General features: G+C 45.4%; 1 protein-coding gene across 1 annotated transcript in view; it reads left to right on the plus strand.

The window, feature by feature from the left end:
• The first annotated feature begins 224 nt into the window (after positions 1-224).
• Positions 225-21,012, plus strand: part of LOC141155034 (UPF0462 protein C4orf33 homolog) — a 134,360-nt gene continuing 113,572 nt past the window's right edge. Inside the window, exon 1 of the mRNA XM_073641654.1 lies at positions 225-306. Coding sequence (XP_073497755.1) covers positions 242-306 — 65 coding nt within the window. The 5' untranslated portion in view covers positions 225-241. The remainder of the gene's footprint in view (positions 307-21,012) is intronic.

Below are 21,012 nucleotides of genomic sequence, written 5' to 3' on the forward strand. Positions count from 1 at the left end.
TCACGCTACATTTGCCAAGGGTCTGTAGCCAAAAGGCTTTAATATTTGAACCCTTATGATTGTCCTGGCCATTGCTACAGCTATCAATTCTGAAAGTACTCAAGGGTATATGTGTCATTAATCATTTCTTTTGTTGGAAGCAGCTGAATATTTTAACAGTTACTTGGCTATAACAAAGCACATTGAGTATAAATACAGGAATCACAGGTATTGAGCTTATAATTCATCAGAAGGGGTGAAAATGAAGGCTCTGCTTATTTTAAGCCTTATCATTGAGTGCTGCACTCACCATCTATTGTCTAACAGGTATTTACCCATTTCGGCTGTATAGGAAATCATCATTTTAGCTTTGCTTTGTTTAGATTTTAGTATTAACTCTGGACACTAATCACTTTTTAATTACATATCGTTTTCTATGCAAAGATTTCTGTAAAGTTATCGTGTATGGATATAAATATATGTAGCCATGTCCACCTGTATACCCACTCCCAAATTGGGGAAATTTGATAAGCAAAATATTGAAAATGCTGGCATAATTGTAGTAGACTTACCTAGACCCCTTGAAATGTGTCAAGGGGAAATTTAATATTTTTTCCACACTCTGTTTTGGTGTATATTTATGCCACCCATATGACATAAAATGAAGAAATTTTGGAGTGCACTTGGTGCGCAGGTGGTGAAGGTGCATGTTGACCCATGTGGATCCCTTGAATCATAGAATCAAATTCACAGCAAACTCCTAAACGGATACAAAATGAAAATTATTATTTACTATTATAGTGCCATTTATTCCATGGCGCTTTAATTGTGATAAGGGGTATACATGATATATAATAAAAAACAAGTACAATCATCTTGAACAATACAAGTCACCCACTGGTACAGGAGGAGAGAGAACCCTGCCCGCGAGGGCTTATAGGGATGGAATAGGATACAGTAGGTGAGGGTAGAGCTGGTCGTGCAGCTGTATGGTGGAGCGAGGGTTACTGCAGGCTTTAGGCTTGTCAGAAGAGGTAGGTCTTCAGGATCCTTTTGAAGGTTTCCGTGGTAGGCGAGAGTCTGATGTGTTGGGTTGGAGTGTTCCAAAGTAGGTAGGATGCATGGGAAAAATCTTGTATGTGATTGTGGGAAGAGAAGATAAGAGGGGAGTAGAGAAGGAGATCTTGTGAGGATCAGAGGTTGCGTGCAGGTAAGTACTGGAAGACTAGGTCGCAGATGTATAGAGGAGACAGGTTGTGGATGGCTATGTATGCCAGGGTTAGGGTTTTGAACTGGAGTCTCTGGGCAATGGGGAGCCAGCAAAGAGATTGACAGGAGGAGAGACCGAGGAATAGCGGGGGGACAGGTGGATCAGGCGGCGGCAGAGATAAGGATTGATTGGAGGGTGCGATAGTGTTAGAAGGGAAGCCACAGAGCAGGAGGTTGCAATTAGTCAAGGCGGATGATGATGAGGGCAAGCACTAGTGTTTTTGCAGATTCTTGATTAAGGAATGTGTGGATCCGGGAAATATTTTTGGGTTGGAGTCGGCAGGAAGTGGAAAGGGCTTGGATATGTGAAGGAGAGATCAGAGTCAAGGATTACCCAGAGGCAGCAAGCTTGCGAGACTGGGGAGTGCGGGCAGCCATTGACTTTGATGGATAGGTCTGTTGGGGGGGTTAAGTGAAATGGGGGAAAAGCGGAAAATATTTTAGGCTGCTGCTACCATTAACTTTGGTCTTGAAAAGCAAGTTGCAAAAACTTTAACCGCATTGGATTTTTTGTGATTTACTTGTTGCAGATGCAGTACCCTCATGGTCGCAATGCGACCCCATTCACTTGTATTGTGCTCAATGTAGCAAACTTTGGTAATGCGATAGGTGTTGCTGCTAAAGTCACTGTGTTGCTCCAGCCTTATTCATACAGTTGGTGCAGTGACACCTTGATAAAGACTCGGGAGAAATGAAATTTCTCTTCACTGTCGCCAGAAGCACTGAATTATTTCCTATTAAGCTTGTGATGTAACCATTGTATGAATAAATCACGTTGACCCTGATTCATCAAGACCAGTGTGACGCTCTTGACTTATTAAGAAGTGTATGCTACTTGCTTCAACTCTTACTTCAGTCAGGCACTGGGGTAAGATGAATTAATGAGCTGTGGCATCACGCCCCTATCACACCCGCATCCCACCACAGCTCCACCTATTTTGACGGATCTAGGCAAAACTGTTGTAAAAGTGCCAAAAGTTGCAACATTTTTGCACAACTCCGCGGTGTGCAAAAATTTTGTAACTTTTCAAAAAGATTTATGCCAGAATTCATCTCTGATGAATCAGGGCATATCATTTTGCATCACTTCAGGAGTGTGTTGTGAATTTTGATAATATGATGGCATAAGACAGGAATAGGACTACCATAATTAGTGAAAGAATTGAGACAAATTTGAGATGTCACATGAACCGGTTTGATACATTTAGAGCAATTTGCACTAATTTAATTCCTCCTAAGAAAATTGATCTTCCCCATTACTTTTTTATAAATACATAAGTGCGTTCTTTTTGACCATTGGATGCTTAACATGGTTTCCCCACCAAAGTTTTACAGAGCCTGCTGAAAGGTTTCCCAGAGCACAGAATTAGGGCTATCACTCTTACACTGGGGATGGCAAACAACCTACTCTTAATACTTGGCAAAGTGGTCAATGCTTCCCAGGCACAATACAATATTGGGAAACAGTTATGGCATACTTTACCTGACCCCACATCAAGTTTCTTTGTAGGAAGTTTGGGAATCCCTAGGCTAGGCGTAGGAATGTGTCTAGAGGTTCTGCCATGGTAATAGGAAAAAAAATCACTGATGCTAGACTGTAACATCTATAAATCCTGGAGATCAACAATTCACTGAACAAGGGATTAAATACCCATAAAACATAACCTTACTCCTATTCTAAAAATAGAAGTCACAATGAGACTCCATCTAGTGCATATGTTATTCATATCCCCTTCTCTTCCGTTATAGGTTATCACTAATTTACACATCACACTTGCATTAGGTAGAGCCACAGTTCAACCTAAGAGCGTTCTCATCTCCTGCTCTTCTGTTAAATGATAGGCGCATTTTATGCAGAGCTCTGTTCTATGTATTTCCATAGGGTCTGCGCTGTTGAACCATCTGCAGTTACTGTACTGCTATGATTAGCGGTGCCAGCACCACTATACCGTTCTCATCTCATTGATTACCAGCACTTTTACCCCGTGCTGTAATAAGTATCTGCCTTGGGGAGCGATTCCAACTGTGTCAGCTCATTAGACTGACAGGATGTGCCATGGCTATGTTGAGGAATTTGATAGACCGAATACAGATAATAGGTAGTTAAAGGGGCTTTCCACTTTCAGCAAAGTGGACCCCAAACACTGTAAATAACTAAAACAACAAAGAGCGAGTACTCACTTTCCCGATGCTGCTTCTTCACTGCTGTTTGGGTCTCAGTGTTTTGACTGTAGCAGTATTGTCACATGAACAATATGCATTACCGCTGCTGCCAATCACTGAACTCAGCAGCTTATGACATCTACCTAGGTGCAGCCATTGAGCTCAATGATTGGTCACATTGTTGATTTGCTCTGTTAGCAGTTGTTTAAGAACAGGGATGTCAAACTCAAAACACACAGAGGACCAAAATGAAAAACTTGGACTAAGTTGCAGGCCAACCGGTATACAGAATAATGGGCCCCACATAGTCCTCCATACAGAATAATGAGCCCACATCCCACATAGTCCTCAATACAGAATACTGGGCCCCACATAGTCCTCCATACAGAATAATGGCACCACATAGTCCTCCAAACAGAATAATGGCCTCACATAGTCCTCCATACAGAATAATGGGTCCCACATAGTCCTCCATACAGTATAATGGCCCCATATAGTCCTCCATACAGAATAATGAGCCCCACATAGTCCTCCATACAGAATAATGAGCCCCACATAGTCCTCCATACAGAATAATGGGCCCCACATAGCCCTCCACACAGTATAATGGTCCCACATAGTCCTCCATACAGTATAATGGCCCCACATAGTCCTCCATACAGATTAATGAGCCCCACATAGTCCTCTATACAGAATAATGAGCTCCACATAGTCCTCCATACAGAATGATGGGCTCAACATAGTCCTCCATACAGAATAATGGGCCCCACATAGTCCTCCAAACACAATGATGGGCCTGACAAAGTCTTCCATACAGTATAATGGGCCCCACATAGCCCTCCACACAGTATAATGGCCCCACATAGTCCTCCATACAGAATAATGGGCCCCACATAGCCCTCCACACAGTATAATGGCCCCACATAGTCTTCAATACAGTATAATGGCCCCATATAGTCCTCCATACAGAATGATGGGCCCGACATAGTCCTCCATACAGAATAATGGGCCCCACATAGTCCTCCAAACACAATGATGGGCCTGACAAAGTCTTCCATACAGTATAATGGGCCCCACATAGCCCTCCACACAGTATAATGGCCCCACATAGTCCTCCATACAGAATAATGGGCCCCACATAGCCCTCCACACAGTATAATGGCCCCACATAGTCTTCAATACAGTATAATGGCCCCACATAGTCCTCCATACAGTATAATGGCCCCACATAGCCCTCCACACAGTATAATGGCCCCACATAGCCCTCCACACAGTATAATGGCCCCACATAGCCCTCCACACAGTATAATGGCCCCACATAGTCCTCCATACAGTATAATGGCCCCACATAGAAGTGGTGGTTCTGGTGTCGTGGGCCAAATATATTCGCCCTGCGGGCCAGATTTGGCCCACGGGCCGGAGTTTGACATGTGTGCTTTAGGTATATTGGAGTGTTTGTGGTTCACTTTCCTGAAAGTGGAAAGCCCCTTTAAATAGATTTAGATGTATATATGTATAGAATAGAGATGATAGGGAGCTGGATGGAGATGACATGAGTAGAATAGTATAATAGATAGAAGGTAGATTGCTGTCAGCCTAATAAATAACCCCATTTTCTTTATTCCCATATAAGTGGGATAAAGAATGCTATTTTCCTCGTTCAGAATTCTAGAAATATAAATGTAAATGAGTTTACTTAGCATCTACATAGGGTTTAAGGAGTTTAATCATTCACTTTACATGTTCTCCATTTTAAATAGGTCAAAACATCTGTCATGCGTGAGGTGGGAGAAACCTTTCCAGCTAATAAATATGTGTCAGGAATCTTAGTTAGCACCACAATTCATACTTTCTCAGCGCCGTACCTGCATAGGTAATGAGATCAATGCTAAATGCAACTAAGAGATTCGCGATGACAAATGGAAGTTATAAAAGGCGCATTACTTAGAATGCGAAATGTTCAAGTATTAAATTCACACCTGCACATTGGCTCCTGTCACTTTCCTTTCACCATTTCCAAATGATTGTGGTGGTAATAGTTTTAATGATCATCCAGTCTATTACTACTATTATTAGCCAGAATAATGACGAAAATTAGCTTTTCCTCCTTTGGCCGCCAACATTGGCTGCTTTAGTACAAAGGAGACATTTTATTCCATTTTTAATGTATTTATTTACCCATGTGCCGAGCTATAGAAATGAAATATTTTCAGCATACTAAACGCTTCCTCAGCCAGCCGACATTTTCCCGGGACTGTTCTTTCTGAAATACCTCGATTAAATATTAACCAGCAGCCTAAATGGCTCCAAATTTATTGTAATAAAAAAAGACTACTGTGAAGGACCTTCTGTCACCGCCGCGCATCCTAAATCAAAAGATTTGACTGCAAATTGCTCCTGAACATCTTCTTAGCGCAGTATTAATCAGTTGCTATAAATTTCTTCATTAGAATTGTCAAAAGAGCCACTAGCATCTTTAATCAGATGCCAAGCAATTAGTTGAATTCACTATCACTACCTGCATCTAATTGAATTTATTGTTATTTTGTCAAGATAAATAGCGTTTTGAAAGTCATCTAGTTTGGTTGCCTAATTCATCATTGTTATACCCGGCCATAGACTCGAGTATAAACAGATTAATTTTTGTAGGCAGTGAAAAATGGACGTGCCAAAAAAAAAGTCTGTGGTACCAATAAGATCTAGGTCCCTGTCAGCAGTCTCATGTAGTGCATGAAATGAAATCTGGATGTTAATATGTTGTTCTGCCGCGTACAATTCAGCCGGCCAGCCTTCTTCATGTTGTCACTTACATGGATTTAATAGTCCTTTTCTTCCGTTTCATCTAGTAACAGAGAATTGTAATTACAAACTAGTTGGAGTGAATCTCGTTTGCTTAAAGAGTAGGAGGACGAGTTGTTTCTGATGCAGATGTAAATCGCTGCTCATTCATTTACCCTATTTATCATCCGCCGTCACTTGACACAGGCAGGAGTCTCACTTTGATAGGTGAAATGGCACACCTCCTGGAGAGTGATGATTAGAAAGTTTAGGCTGTGACTTCTCTGTATCACTAATTTCTGCTCACACGGCGGCGATACCATAAATATGGAATTTTCAATTCCTTGTAGATTAAAACAAGAAAAAGACGCTTGACAAGATGGCAAATAAGCTCTCTTTAGAGCCGTGTCTGAGAACATAAATAGCTGTAGATGGTAAACTAGAATTTTTTTTTTAGATTATACACTTTTCCGATGAATAACTTGATGGCAGAAAAAGATTCTGTAACTGGAAGCAGTTAAAGGGGTTGCCCAGGTTTGGGACTTGTGAATCCTCACATCACGCATAGTGCGCGCTGTCAAGATTCTCCTGTGCCGGCGGTTAAACCATGTGGTCATAGGACCACTGTTACGCACACGCCCAGACTGACTGGCATGAGCGTGGTTAGTGATCCCACTGGATCATGTACCAAGGAGTGCCTGGAGGGGCGTGACTAAGTATCAACTCAGTCCGACCAAGGTCGCACGGCGGCTCAGTCGACTCCGTGAACCTGGGAGGAACCGAGCAGAGGGACCAGGTGCTACTCCAGGTCAGACCCCGGTCACAGCTGTTGACCCACACCGGGGAATGCAGGAACAGGCAGGTTAGGCTGGCATACAGACAGGTGGGTACTGGCAGACACGGCTGGTATGCAGACAGGTGAGTACTGGCAGGCACGGCTGGTATGCAGACAGGTGGGTACTAACAGGCACGGCTGGTGTGCAGATAGGTGGGTACTGGTAGGTAGGAACGCAGGCAGGATAGGGACCAGTACAGACAGAAACAGAGCCGTAGGTGTGGTAGACAAGCAGAGCAGAGCAAAACCCGCAGGTGCGGTAGACAAGCAGAGCAGAGCAAAACCCGCAGGTGCGGTAGACAAGCAGAGCAGAGCAAAACCCGCAGGTGCGGTAGACAAGCAGAGCAGAGCAAAACCCGCAGGTGCGGTAGACAAGCAGAGCAGAGCAAATCCCGCAGGTGCGGTAGACAAGGAGAGCAGAGCAAAACCCGCAGGTGCGGTAGACAAGCAGAGCAGAGCAAAACCCGCAGGTGCGGTAGACAAGCAGAGCAGAGCAAAACCCGCAGGTGCGGTTGACAAGCAGGGCAGAGCAAAACCCGCAGGTGCGGTAGACAAGCAGAGCAGAGCAAAACCCGCAGGTGCGGTAGACAAGCAGAGCAGAGCAAAACCCGCAGGTGCGGTAGACAAGCAGAGCAAAACCCGCAGGTGCGGTAGACGAGCAGAGCAAAACCTGCAGGTGCGGTAGACAAGCAGAGCAGAACCTGCAGGTGCGGTAGACAAGCAGAGCAAAACCCGTAGGTGCGGTAAACAAGCAGAGCAGAGCAAAACCCGCAGGTGCGGTAGACGAGCAGAGCAAAACCCACAGGTGCGGTAGATGAGCAGAGCAAAACCCGCAAGTGCTGTAGACAAGCAGAGCAAATACACACAAGGTACTTACAATGAAGTAGCGAGTGGACACTAAACTCACCAACAGAAGTACAGAGACAACGAGTTGGAGTTAGGTGCAGGTTCAGACTCTGCAGAAAAAGGGAAGATACGGACATAGAGACAAACAAGTAACGGGCTAGGACACTGTTAAGACAGGAATTGAACCATAAACAAGATACAGGAACGAGCCTGGGATCTCAGCCCCCAGGGTGGCGGAAACAGACTAGAAGTCACAGATACAGGTAACGGGCCTGGGTATACAGCCCCCAGGGTGGCGGAAACAGACAAGATACAGGACAGGACCTGGCAACTCAGTTGCACAGAACACACTGAAAGAAAATGGTGCTCAGGCACCTCCTACTGGGTGGAGGGGGTTTAAGTATCCAGTGATTCACAGCAATAGGCTGGGGACGCATTAGGACTGTGCACACAGTAACTATAAGAAACAGGCAGTAACCGCGCCGCCGCCTTAAGCAATCAGACAAGAGACATGCACACAGCAGGTACTGGAGCAAAGTGTGCAGCCTGGACTGATAGGTAAGATGACGGTCTTGCATGTTGGGAGGTGGTAAGCCATGCCAGCACACTGCCAGGGATGTTACAACCACAAGTATGCAATATACATACTTCCAGCTACATTCCATCTAGACATGTGCGGCCTCGCACAATTCACCTGTATTGAGATAGACCGCACACTTCTAGTCGGAATGTGGCCAGTTGTATGTATTTCACATACTGGCAGACATCTGCCCACCCACTACCAGCAGTGGAGGATCCTGACAGCACATGCTGTGCATGATGTGAGGATTCACAAGTCTGCAGTCACATAAAGTGACTGCATTCTTTCATTCCAAACCTGAACAACCCCTTTAAAGGTGTTGTCCGGTCTAAATTGATAAGTCTGCAGTCACTCTGTGTGACTGCAGACTTATGAATTCCCCCCCACACGCATTGTGCGCTGCAGAGATTCGCTGGTTTCTGAGTCGGGACTGACGAATACGTATGCGTTATGCATACTCCCGGCCAGAACCCAACTAGTGGGCGCGGCCTCGCTCCATACACATGCATTGAGCGAGGCTGTACCACTGTACGGCCACTCCCCCTGGATGGCCGCATCACTAGACAGGGCACGGCCTTGCTCCATACAAGTGCATGGAGTGAGGCCGCGCCCACTAGACAGCCCTGGCTGGGAATATGCATAACGCATACGTACCTGCCGATCCTGGCTCTGAGACTGGCAACGCCTCGCAGCCCACAGTGTGTGCACTGGGGGGATTCATAAGTCTGCAGTCACACGGAGGGACTGCAGACTTATCAATTTAGACTGGACAACCCCTTTAAGTCTACAACCTTGTCTATGATGATTGGATGTGATTTCATGTGTGATGACAAAACAGAGATATTTTTGATCATTTTGTGTTCAAATATTGGGCACTTTTGGCCCTTCCCAAGGAACTTTATAGCCTCAGTCAATGTGACAGCTGACAACGACAACATAGTATGGTGGACTGTGGTCCATAAATGTGGAGGACTGACATGTAGTATTCACCAGAGTGTACAGAGAGATTGAGCAGAAAATGGCAAACAATAGTTGGGGGTGCCCTGGGGTAGTACTCATGGACTTTGGTGTGGTGTGACTTAGAGCATAGATCTGGAGCACTGTGCCACTGGGGTAACACTCACAGACAGATTTATTGTAGAGGGACCCGCAGAATGGGTAGAGAAAGTGTAGGGTCAAGCTGATGGGTATGTTCTTATTTGTTTATTACTATTCTGAGACTTTTAATGATGTTTGAATGTGGATTTTGAAAATCTAACATATGCTGCCAAAAAAACTTTTTTCAATGTAAATTTGGAAGTTTTTGCAACAAATCCGCAATGTGTAAACCGTGAAAATCCTCACTATGAGAGATAATACCAGGAACATAGCACCACAGCACCTACACCAAGTCCAAAGCTAAGCTAAGGATTATCATATGAGTGTTGGGACCCTTTTAATTTCCAGTCTTTATAAGCCTGATTGTTACTCCATTCCTAAAGTTAAAGTGGCTATCTAACCCCAGACAGCACCCTTAAAAAGAACATTTTTATGGAAATCAGCTAAAAACTATTGATCTGACTCTTATAGGGGTCTCAAGCAGGAAACTCCACTCTGAGGTGTCTACATGACCCAGTTTGTTATTTGGATAGCAGTTGCCCTGTAAAACCTAAATCTAAAGTCTTAGTCACATGTTTTTATCCACTTTGCACCCACAAAAATGTACTGACGGTATCGGTATGCAGTGATTATTTTGTGTGGACATTTTCACTTAAATGGGCAAATTGGGTTCACAAATTGGTCTAGGACAGTACATGTTCGCTCCATTTTTATATGGTCCACAAAAAAAGACCAGCCAAGTTCACAGCCTTAGAATATAATGTGCCCTTGTCCTTTCCAAGGAAAACACAGACCTCACACAAAAAACGAACACAGATGTCTGAATGAGGTCCATGTAGCTCGGTCATTGGGCACACTGAAGATCTTACAACCCATTCTCATGTAGAGTTGTATGTAGAATTCTCTACCATTATGAACCCTCCTGGTTCAGGGTCTATGGAGAGCAAGTCTTCCTGATTAGTTTTACAAAGGGCTAAGCGGCGGCATACAGCAGTATTTTATAGAAGATAATGAAAAAGCCAAACCATCCAGACTATGGAGCATCTTGGTGAATTGCATTAAATTAAATACTCCTTTAATTGTAAGGTTACGGCTCTATGGAACTTTTTTGTTGTGTGATGGTAGCAACAAAATCATCTTACTATATGGAGGAAAAATTAGATTGACAATCGCAAGTATTTTGGGTGACCACGGAGCACTAGTCCAGTATCAAACGTAAAATTACTAATAAATCTTTGGAAAATATATATTTTTGGAACTAATGATCAAGACAAGTACTACAAGTCTTTTTAAAAGGTCACTGAAAATTTGATGTAGAGTTTATTATCTTATCTAAGTTATAAGATGGTGTTCAGAAGAGTATGGGGGGAGGGCTCAATTATAAAGCCATGTTATGATGTTCTCATTGACACGTGAAGTCTTATAATAAATGATGATGGTTACATATTTCCTCTCCGTATTAATTTGAATACTGAGTGAAAACTGACAATCAAGAAAAAAGACTAATGATAAAAAAGGCATTGTGACCCTATTAAATATAAAGGTAAAGGGCATGCCAAGGTTAAAGAACAAGCAATTAACATTTGTGACTTTTTATAGTTATTACAGACGTGTTTATATATAGGTAAAGGTGCACGAAATAACCTTTTAGAAGCCGCCTAAGAATGATTCCATTTTCCATTCAAAACTTTTATCTGATGCAACTGTGCAGAATTTGCTCTATATCCTGGTATGTGTAGAAATAAGGCCAATCACATTATAAGGCTCCCTTCACACGTTTGTTTTTTTTTTGTCCGTATGACCACAAATACTGTCATACGCACACCCATTGTATTCAATAGGTGTGTGCACATGTCAGGTTTTTCACACGGATTGTCTGCTCAGATCAGTGCAACCAGTAAACAGTGATGGGAGCTATATTCAACACCCGCTGGGTACATGCTGTGTAAAATGAAGAATTAAATAAAATAAATGCCGTGGGCTTCCACCAATTATTCATAATGAGCAGAGGGAAAGCCGACCTGCTTGGGGCTGATATTACTAGCCAGGGAAAGGGCCATTTGCCAAAAATGTTCCCTGGCTATTAACAACTCACGTCTGTTTGATTAGTGTTTACTGGCTAGTTTACAGGGGGGAGCCCAGAAAGAAACTTACAGCAAAGGCTAAACAAACTGCTTGGGGCTGATATTAATAGCCAGGAAAGGGGCCATGGATATTGTCCCCCTCCGAGGCTAATAACATCAGCCCTCAGTCACCGCAGAAATGGCGCATCAAAAATGTGCGTCAAATCTGGCACTTAGCCTTGGCTCTTCCCATTTGTTCTGGTACGGTGACAAGTGGGGTAATAGGGTTGGAGTTGATGTCTGCTTTGTATTTGTTACGGGTCCAGGTGGAACTTCTGTGCTTCGGTGCAAGGAGGGACCAGAGCGGCGTGACTAAGTGCCTACTCGGCCTGACCAAGGTCACACGGCGGCTCAGTCGACTCCGTGAACCAGAGAGGGACTGGGCAGGTGGACCAGGTGCCACTCTGGGACCGACCTTGTGTGAGAGCAGGTGACTCCCACGGGTCAGATGGCAGGAACTGACCAGTACAGCGGATGAGCACGGCAGAAAGGCTGACGGGTTGTCCGGGTAGATAAGCAGGCTGGTTCGGCAGATAGCCAGATGGGTGCTCCGGGTAGGCAAGCTGGCGGGTATGACAGGTAACAGGCAGGTGTTCCAGGTAGGCAGACTGGCGGGCACAACAGGTAACAGACAGGTGCTTCCAGGTAAGCAGGCTGGTGGGCACGACAGATAACTGGCAGGTGCTTCCAGGTAAGCAGGCTGGCGGGCAGAACTATAGACAGACTGGCAGGCTGGACTGTAGACAGACTGGCGGGTTGGAATGTAGACAGACTGGCGGGCAGGACTGACAGGCAGCGGGACCTGAGGGCTGAAGCAAGTGTTAGCACATGAAACAACAACCTTGCACAGGCACCTCCATTTTGGAGGAGGTGCCTTATATAGGGGAAGTCCTCCGGCCATTGGCTGGGGACTCTATAGGACGGCACGCGCTTCCCCTTCAAAAGGGAGGGAGCGCCCTAAGCACAGTGTCTGAGAAGCTGCGCGCAGTGCGTGTCACAGCAGCAGGGAAGCAGGAAGACGCCGGAACTGGACCGCGGCAGTGAGAGGAACGGCGTCTCTGCCCGGCAGGAGGCAGAGATGCCGATGCTACAGTATTTTCAGCAGACATCAAGCCCAGGGATTAGTAATGGAGAGGCGTCTATAAGACGCCCCCATTACTTACCCCATAGTCATATTGTTAAGAAAACACCCAGAAGTCCTTTATTTGAAATAAAACTCAACTCCCTGTTTTACACAGTTATTAAAAACTAAAAAACACAGTTATACTCACATGAACTCCTAATTAGTGTTGAGCGAGCATGCTCGACACTGCTCGGTACTCACCCGTGCATCTCACTACTCGGGATGTTCGGCGAACACCGAGCATTTCCGGGTTACTCGGGCGGGAGCTCAGGTCTCCGCCCTGCACATTTGGCGCTCTTTAGAGAGCCAATGAACATGCAGGGATTGCCAGCCAGTCACTGTAATGCCGCAGCCATGTTGTTTGTGGACATTACAGTGATTGGCTGGCCGCACAGTGTCACCTCGAGTATTTAAAACCGGGCGCCGCCATCTTGGACACAGTCGCCCGGGATCAGACAGTGTAGGCTCAGTGCTGCTGAGTTAGGGAGAGATATACAGTACAGACCAAAAGTTTGGACACATCTTCTCATTTAAAGATTTTTCTGTATTTTCATGACTGAAAATTGTACATTCACACTGAAGGCATCAAAACTATGAATTAACACATGTGGAATTTTATACTTAACAAAAAAGTGTGAAACAACTGAAAATATGTCTTATATTCTAGGTTCTTCAAAGTAGCCACCTTTTGCTTTGATGACTGCTTTGCACACTCTTGGCATTCTCTTGATGAGATTCAAGAGGTAGTCACCGGAAATGGTTTTCACTTTACAGGTGTGCCCTGTCAGGTTTAATAAGTGGGATTTCTTGCCTTATAAATAGGGTTGGGACCATCAGTTGTGTTGTGCAGAAGTCTGGTGGATACACTGCTGATAGTCCTACTGAATAGACTGTTAGAATTTGTATATTGGCAAGAAAAAAGCAGCTAAGTAAAGAAAAACGAGTGGCCATCATTACTTTAAGAAATGAAGGTCAGTCAGTCCGAAAAATTGGGCAAACTTTGAATATGTCCCAAAGTGCACTTGCAAAAACCATCAAGTGCTACAAAGAAACTGGCTCACATGAGGACCGCCCCAGGAATGGAAGACCAAGAGTCATCTCTGCTTCTGAGGATAAGTTTATCCGAGTCACCAGCCTCAGAAATCGCAGGTTAACAGCAGCTCAGATTAGAGACCAGGTCAATGCCACACAGAGTTCTAGCAGCAGACACATCTCTACAACAACTGTTAAGAGGAGACTTTGTGCAGTAGGCCTTCATGGTAAAATAGCTGCTGGGAAACCACTGCTAAGGACAGGCAACAAGCAGAAGAGACTTGTTTGGGTTGAAGAACACAAGGAATGGACATTAGATCAGTGGAAATTTGTCCTTTTGTCTGATGAGTCCAAATTTGAGATCTTTGGTTCCAACCACCATGTCTTTGTGTGACGCAGAAAAGGTGAACGGATGGACACTACATGCCTGGTTCCCACCATGAAGCATGGAGGAGGAAGTGTGATGGTGTGGGGTGCTTTGCTGGTGACACTGTTGGGGATTTATTCAAAATTGAAGGCCTACTGAACCAGCTTGTCTACCAAGGCATCTTGCAGCGGCATGCTATTCCATCCGGTTTGCGTTTAGTTGGACCATTATTTATTTTTCAACAGGACAATGACCCCAAACACACCTCCAGGCTGTGTAAGGGCTATTTGACCAAGAAGGAGAGTGATGGGCCGCTACGCCAGATGACCTGGCCTCCACAGACCTGAATGCAATCGAGATGGTTTGGGGTGAGCTGGACCGCAGAGTGAAGGCAAAAGGGCCAACAAGTGCTAAGCATCTCTGGGAACTCCTTCAAGATTGTTGGAAGACCATTTCCGGTGACTACCTCTTGAAGCTCATCAAAAGAATGCCAAGAGTGTGCAAAGCAGTCATCAAAGCAAAAGGTGGCTACTTTGAAGAACCTAGAATATAAGACATATTTTCAGTTGTTTCACACTTTTTTGTTAAGTATATAATTCCACATGTGTTAATTCATAGTTTTGATGCCTTCAGTGTGAATGTACAATTTTCATAGTCATGAAAATACAGAAAAATCTTTAAATGAGAAGGTGTTTCCAATCTTTTGGTCTGTACTGTGTAGTGCGAAATAGGTAGTGTAGGGTCTCTAAAGCCTGCCAAATCAAACAAACAGTCCTTCTTAGGACTAATATCCATCCCAGATATCAGGCAGGCAGGCTGTATAAGAGACGGAGTGGTTATACCAACAAACAGTGCATTACAGTCCTGTGTGCTCCTGCTGGTCAAATTGCTAGACTTATCCCCCGGTCTCAGGGGCCAGGAAAAATCCTTTTTTTTTTTCATCTAAATCCTGTATATTTTTTCCCTCAGTCAGACTGTACAAATACGCGTCTTATTAACCTTTTGGTATCCCCCCCCCCCCCAAAAAAAAAAAATTGAGTGTGTCTGTGACTGTTCAAACACCAATATATCTGTTTAAAAGATTCTGGTGTAGGCCATATAACTATAATGGTGGTTTTGCAGTTCCACGGTTCAAATCTCTGTATTATCCAGCTGTTTGCCTTTTTTCCGTAATAAAAAACAGTAATAGTGTCTCCCTGACTGTTCAGACACAAATATATCTGTTTAAACGATTCTGGTGTAGGCCAGATAACTAGAACTGTGGTTTTGCAGTTCCTCGGTTCAAATCTCAGTATTATCCAGCTTTTGGCTTTTTTTCCTTAAAAAAAAACAGTAATAGTGTCTCGCTGATTGTTCAGACAAAAATATATTTGTTTAAAAGATTCTGGTGTAGGCCAGATAACTAGAACTTTGGTTTGCAGTTCCACGGTTCAAATCTCTGTATTATCCAGCTTTTGGCCTTTTTTCTGTAAAAAAAAAACAGTAAAAGTGTCTCTCTGACTGTTCAGACACAAATATATCTGTTTAAAAGATTCTGGTGTAGACCACATAACTATAATGGTGGTTTTGCAGTTCCATGGTTCAAATCTCTGTATTATCCAGCTTTTGGCCTTTTTTTCCATAAAAAAAACAGTAATAGTGTCTCCCTGACTGTTCAGACACAAATATATCTGTTTAAAGGATTCTGGTGTAGGCCAGATAACTAGAACTGTGGCTTTGCAGTTCCACGTTTCAAATCTCAGTATTATCCAGCTTTTGGCCTTTTTTCCGTAAAAAAAAGCAGTAATAGTGTCTCGCTGACTGTTCAGACACAAATATATCTGTTTTCAAAGATTCTGGTGTAGGCCAGATAACTAGAACTTTGGTTTTGCAGTTCCACGGTTCAAATCTCTGTCTTATTTAGCTTTTGGCCTTTTTTACATAAAAAAGAAAAAAATTCAGTGTCTCGCTCAGTGTTCAGACACAAATATATCTGTTTAAAAGATTCTGGTGTAGGCCAGAGAAATAGAACTCTGGTTTTCCTCTTCCACGGTTCTAATCTCCTTTTTATTACCCTTTTTCCATTGATAGTGCGAGTGTAAGCTATTTTACTTCATTTACAATGGGCAAGGCTCGTGTCAAGGGACGTGGAACTGGACGTTCTGGTGATGGTGCGTGTAGAGGACGGGGCCGTGGCCAAGGTGAAAATGTGCCACAACCAACAGCCACATCTTCTCGCTCCCACTTCTTGACTGAATTACTAGGGAAGCACACTACAACACCAGTATTGCGAACTGATTAGTGTGAACAGGTTATTAATTGGATAGCAGATAATACTTCCAGTTACCTGGGCACCACCACCTCCGGTCTGTCTTCTCACGGTCAAGTTTTAGTAGCCGTGAGTCTCGACCGCATACTCCTCACCCTGATGCTCCTTCCTCCCACCATGCCGAGTGTCGTCAGACAGCAACTGATCCCACAGTTGGACACTATGAAGAGCTGTTCACTAGTCCATTTCCATATTTGTGCCCCTCGCCTGCTCCGCTTGAAGTGGTGGAAGAGGAGATCCCATGTAGCGATGGCCAAATATTTGAACAGCCACGGCCACAGGAAGTCGACGCTGGCAATTTGTCACAAGAGGTGGACGATGGCGAGACACAATTGCCACAAAGTGAGGAGGAGGATCGTGGTGTGCAAGTGGAAGAGGAGGAGGTGGTGGATGATCTAGTAACTGACCCAACGTGGCAGGAGGACACGCAGAGCGAGGACAGCACACAGAGGGAGGCAGAGTACCCCAACAGGCAAGAAGAAGTAATGTGGTGGCCGCACACAGAAGTTGGGCAACAGTTCCCCGTAACACCAAGACGAGGGACGTTGCCAGTACAACCGGTAGGTCTTCCAGAGTTTGGATTTTTTTTAAAGACTCTGCTGATAACCCCAAATAGGCCATTTGTACCACCTGCCATGCCAGCATCAGCAGGGGTGACAAAACTACCAGCCTGACCACCACCAGCATGATCAGGCACATGTCAGCAAAGCACCCGACTTAGTGGGGCGAACCCCAGGGTCCATGACCAGTGTCAGCGGGTGTCACCACTGCTTCTCCCGCTGTTGTGCGTGTAAGAGAACTCCCTGTTGTGCGTGGAAGGCAATCCCCTGTCCATACTGCATGCAAAGATGCCCCCTCCTCTCAGTCTTCACTTGTTACGGCAGTTTCTCAAGAAACAGCATCAACGTCCACGTCCCACCGCAGTGTTCAATTGTCCATATCCCAGAGCTTTGAACGAAAGCGCAAATTCGCAGCCAACGCCCCACAGGCCACAGTCCTAAATTCGCACATTTCACGACTGCTTGCGTTGGAAATGCTGCCTTTTAGGCTGGTGGAGACGGAATCCTTCCGCAACCTTATAGCTGTGGCCGTCTCTCGGTACTCGGTCCCCAGCCGACACTATTTTGCCTGGTGTGCCATCCTTGCACTTTCAAGCACATGTCCCAAAACATCTGCCGTGCCCTCAACAACGCAGTTACTGGGAGAGTCCACCTGACAACGGACACATGGACAAGTGCTTGTGGCCAGGGACGGTACATCTCCCTGACTGCACACTGGGTAAACATAGTGGAAGCCGGGACCCAGTCGGACCTTGGGATGGAACACATCCTCCCCACACCGAGGATTGCGGGCCCTATGTCAGTCAGAGTTGCCCCCACAGTGTACAGCTCCTGCGCATCATCCTCCTCCTTCTCACGTTCAGCCTCCATCTCAGATATCACCACATCAGTTACAAGCTGGAAGCACTGAAGTACTGCCTCAGCCAAGCGACAACAGGCTGTGCTGAAACTCATAAGCTTAGGTGATAAACCTCACACTGCTTGTGAGTTGTGGACAGCTGTGAAAGAGCAGGCAGATCTGTGGCTGAGACCACTGAACCTACATCCAGGCATGGTCGTGTGTGACAATGGCCGTAACCTGGTGGCGGCTCTGAGGCGAGGCGAGATCACACACGTACCATGCCTGGCTCATGTGCTTAACCTCGTGGTTCAGCGGTTTCTTAAATCGTACCCCTAGTTGCCAGATCTGCTCGTCAAAGTACGTCGCCTGTCAGCTCATTTTCGCAAGTCGGCTACAGCTTCCGCCGCCCTTGCTGTGTTGCAGCAGCGTTTGCAGCTTCCGGCACACCGACTGGTGTGTGATGTCCCCACACGTTGGAACTCTACCCTCCACGTGTTGCAAAGGATTTGTGAGCAAAAGAGAGCAGTTGTGGAGTACCAGCTGCAACAAGGCCGTCGATATTCAGGTCAGACTCCACACATAAGACCTCAGGAGTGGACCTGGATGTCTGACATATGTACCATCCTGACAAACTGTGAGGAGTCCACCAAGATGGTGAGTGGCGATGACGCCACCATTAGCGTCAGCATCCCACTTGTCTGTCTTTTGCAACACTCTCTGCAGAGAATTAAAGAGCAGGCATTGCAGCCAGAGTATGATGAGATGGATCAAGAAGCCATAGCGGGCGATTAAACACAGCCCAGCCTCATCTCATCCCAACATGCATTGGGGGACAATGAGGGAGAGGAGGATGAGGAGGAGGAAGAACAGGAGCTGGTATCATGCGCTGTCGACTGTAGTACCTGTACTACTGTCTTACCGTCGGTTCAGCGTGGGTGGCCTGAGGACAGGGGGGAGGAGGAGGAGGAGAGCATGGTCAGTCGTCATCTTGGTGAGGACACGGAAGTCTTGCCCGTTACCAGTCTGGCACGCATGGTGACTTTATGTTACGCTGCCTTAACCTTGACCCTCACGTTGTCAAAATGTTGGGTGACAGTCATTACTGGTTGGTGACACTTTAAGACCCCCTCTACAAGGACAACTTTCACTCTCTTATTCCTGAGGTGGAGAGGTCTTCAAAAATGGGGCAGTATTAGAAGGCCCTTGCTGCAGAACTGTTAAAAAAATTCCCATCTGAACACGCTAGCGGCAGAGGTCACAGTTCGTTGCCCAACCAAGGTGTACTGGCGAGAGAGACGCAACTCCAATCCAGCATAGGCAGGGGAACACTGTCAACGTTCTGGGACAGTTTTCTGAGACCCGCTCAGCTTACAGGCCCTGAGGCGCGGGGTACTCTCACAAGGAGTGGAAAGTTTCAAAAGATGGTGAGGGAGTACATTGCCGACCGTACCAGCGTCCTCCGTGATTCCTCTGTGCCTTTTAATTATTGGGTATCCAAGCTGGACACTTGGAATGAACTCGCTCTGTACGCCTTGGAGGTCCTGGCCTGCCCTGCCGCTAGCGTGTTATCGGAGCGTGTTTTTAGTGCCGCTGGGGGAATTATAACTGATAAGCGCACTCGCCTGTCAACTGACAATGCTGACAAGATGACCCTTATCAAAATGAACAAGGGCTGGATTGGGCCAGACTTCTCATCACCACCAAATGACAGCAGAGTAACATAAAGTCAAATCCACTGTGTTATTTCGGGAGGTGTATTCCTATGCACCGCTTCACACCCACACATGGGTATACGCTTCCTCATTTCGGCTGTATTTTGCTCTTCTCCTTATCATCAGCCTCCACCACCACTATACCACCAGGGTGACCGTGGTCCGTGTTGCCAGCATTGCAAGTTCTCCGTCCTAATTTTTGGCAGGTTTTGCTTGGAAGGCATAGGCAAAGGCTATGGGAGACCCACTCCCCAATAATGGGAATAATGTTTTTAATATGCTGTACTGCATGGCTCTTGTTTGCCAGCATTGCAAGTTCCTCCGTCCTAATTTTTGGCAGCTTTTGCTTGGAAGGCATAGGCAAAAAATATGGGAGACCCACTCCCCAATAGTGGGAATAATGTTTTTAATATGCTGTACTGCATGGCTCTTGTTTGCGAGCATTGCAAGTTCCTCCGTCCTAATTTTTGGCAGCTTTTGTTTGGGAGGCATAGGCAAAGACTATGGGAGACCCACTCCCCAATAATGGGAATAATGTTTTTAATATGCTGTACTGCATGGCTCTTGTAAGCGGCATGAAAACCGTCTTGTTAAACCACTTTGAACTCCACAGCTCTTCCAAGGGGTATTAAAACTACTGTGACCTCCACGTCTCTTCCAAGGGGCATTAAAACCGTCTTGTTAAGCTACTGTGACCTCCACCACTCTTCCAAGGGGCAATGATATTGTATTTTTATTCCACTGCGACCTTCACGTCTCTTCCAAGGGGCATTTAAACTGTCTTGTTAAGCTACTGTGACCTCCACAGCTCTTCCAAGGGGCATTAAAACTCTTGTTAAGCTACTGTGACCTCCACGTCTTTTCCAAGGGGCATTAAAACCATCTTGTTAAGCTACTGTGACCTCTACGTCTCTTCCAAGGGGCATTAAAACCGTCTTGTTAAGCTACTGTGACCTCCACCACTCTTCCAAGGGGCATTGATATTGTATTTTTATTCCACTGCGACCTCCACGTCTCTTCCAAGGGGCATTAAAACTGTCTTGTTAAGCTAATGTGACCTCCACGTCTCTTCCAAGGGGCATTAAAACCGTCTTGTTAAGCTACTGTGACCTCCACCTCTCTTCCAAGGGGCATTGATATTGTATTTTTATTACACTGCGACCTCCACCACTCTTATAAGTGGCATTTAAACTGTCTTGTTAAGCTACTGTGACCTCCATGTCTCTTCCAAGGGGCATTAAAACCGTCTTGTTAAGCTACTGTGACCTCCACCACTCTTCCAAGTGGCATTGATATAGTCTTTTTATTCCACTTCGACCGCCACCACTCTTCCAAGGGGCATTAAAGCTGTCCTGTTAAGCTACTGTGACCTCCACGTCTCTTTCAAGAGGCATTAAA

The sequence above is a fragment of the Phyllobates terribilis genome, unplaced genomic scaffold, assembly GCF_046119375.1.
Source record: "Phyllobates terribilis strain yellow unplaced genomic scaffold, ASM4611937v1 Scaffold_1__5_contigs__length_1240528914, whole genome shotgun sequence".
Taxonomy (NCBI): domain Eukaryota; kingdom Metazoa; phylum Chordata; class Amphibia; order Anura; family Dendrobatidae; genus Phyllobates; species Phyllobates terribilis.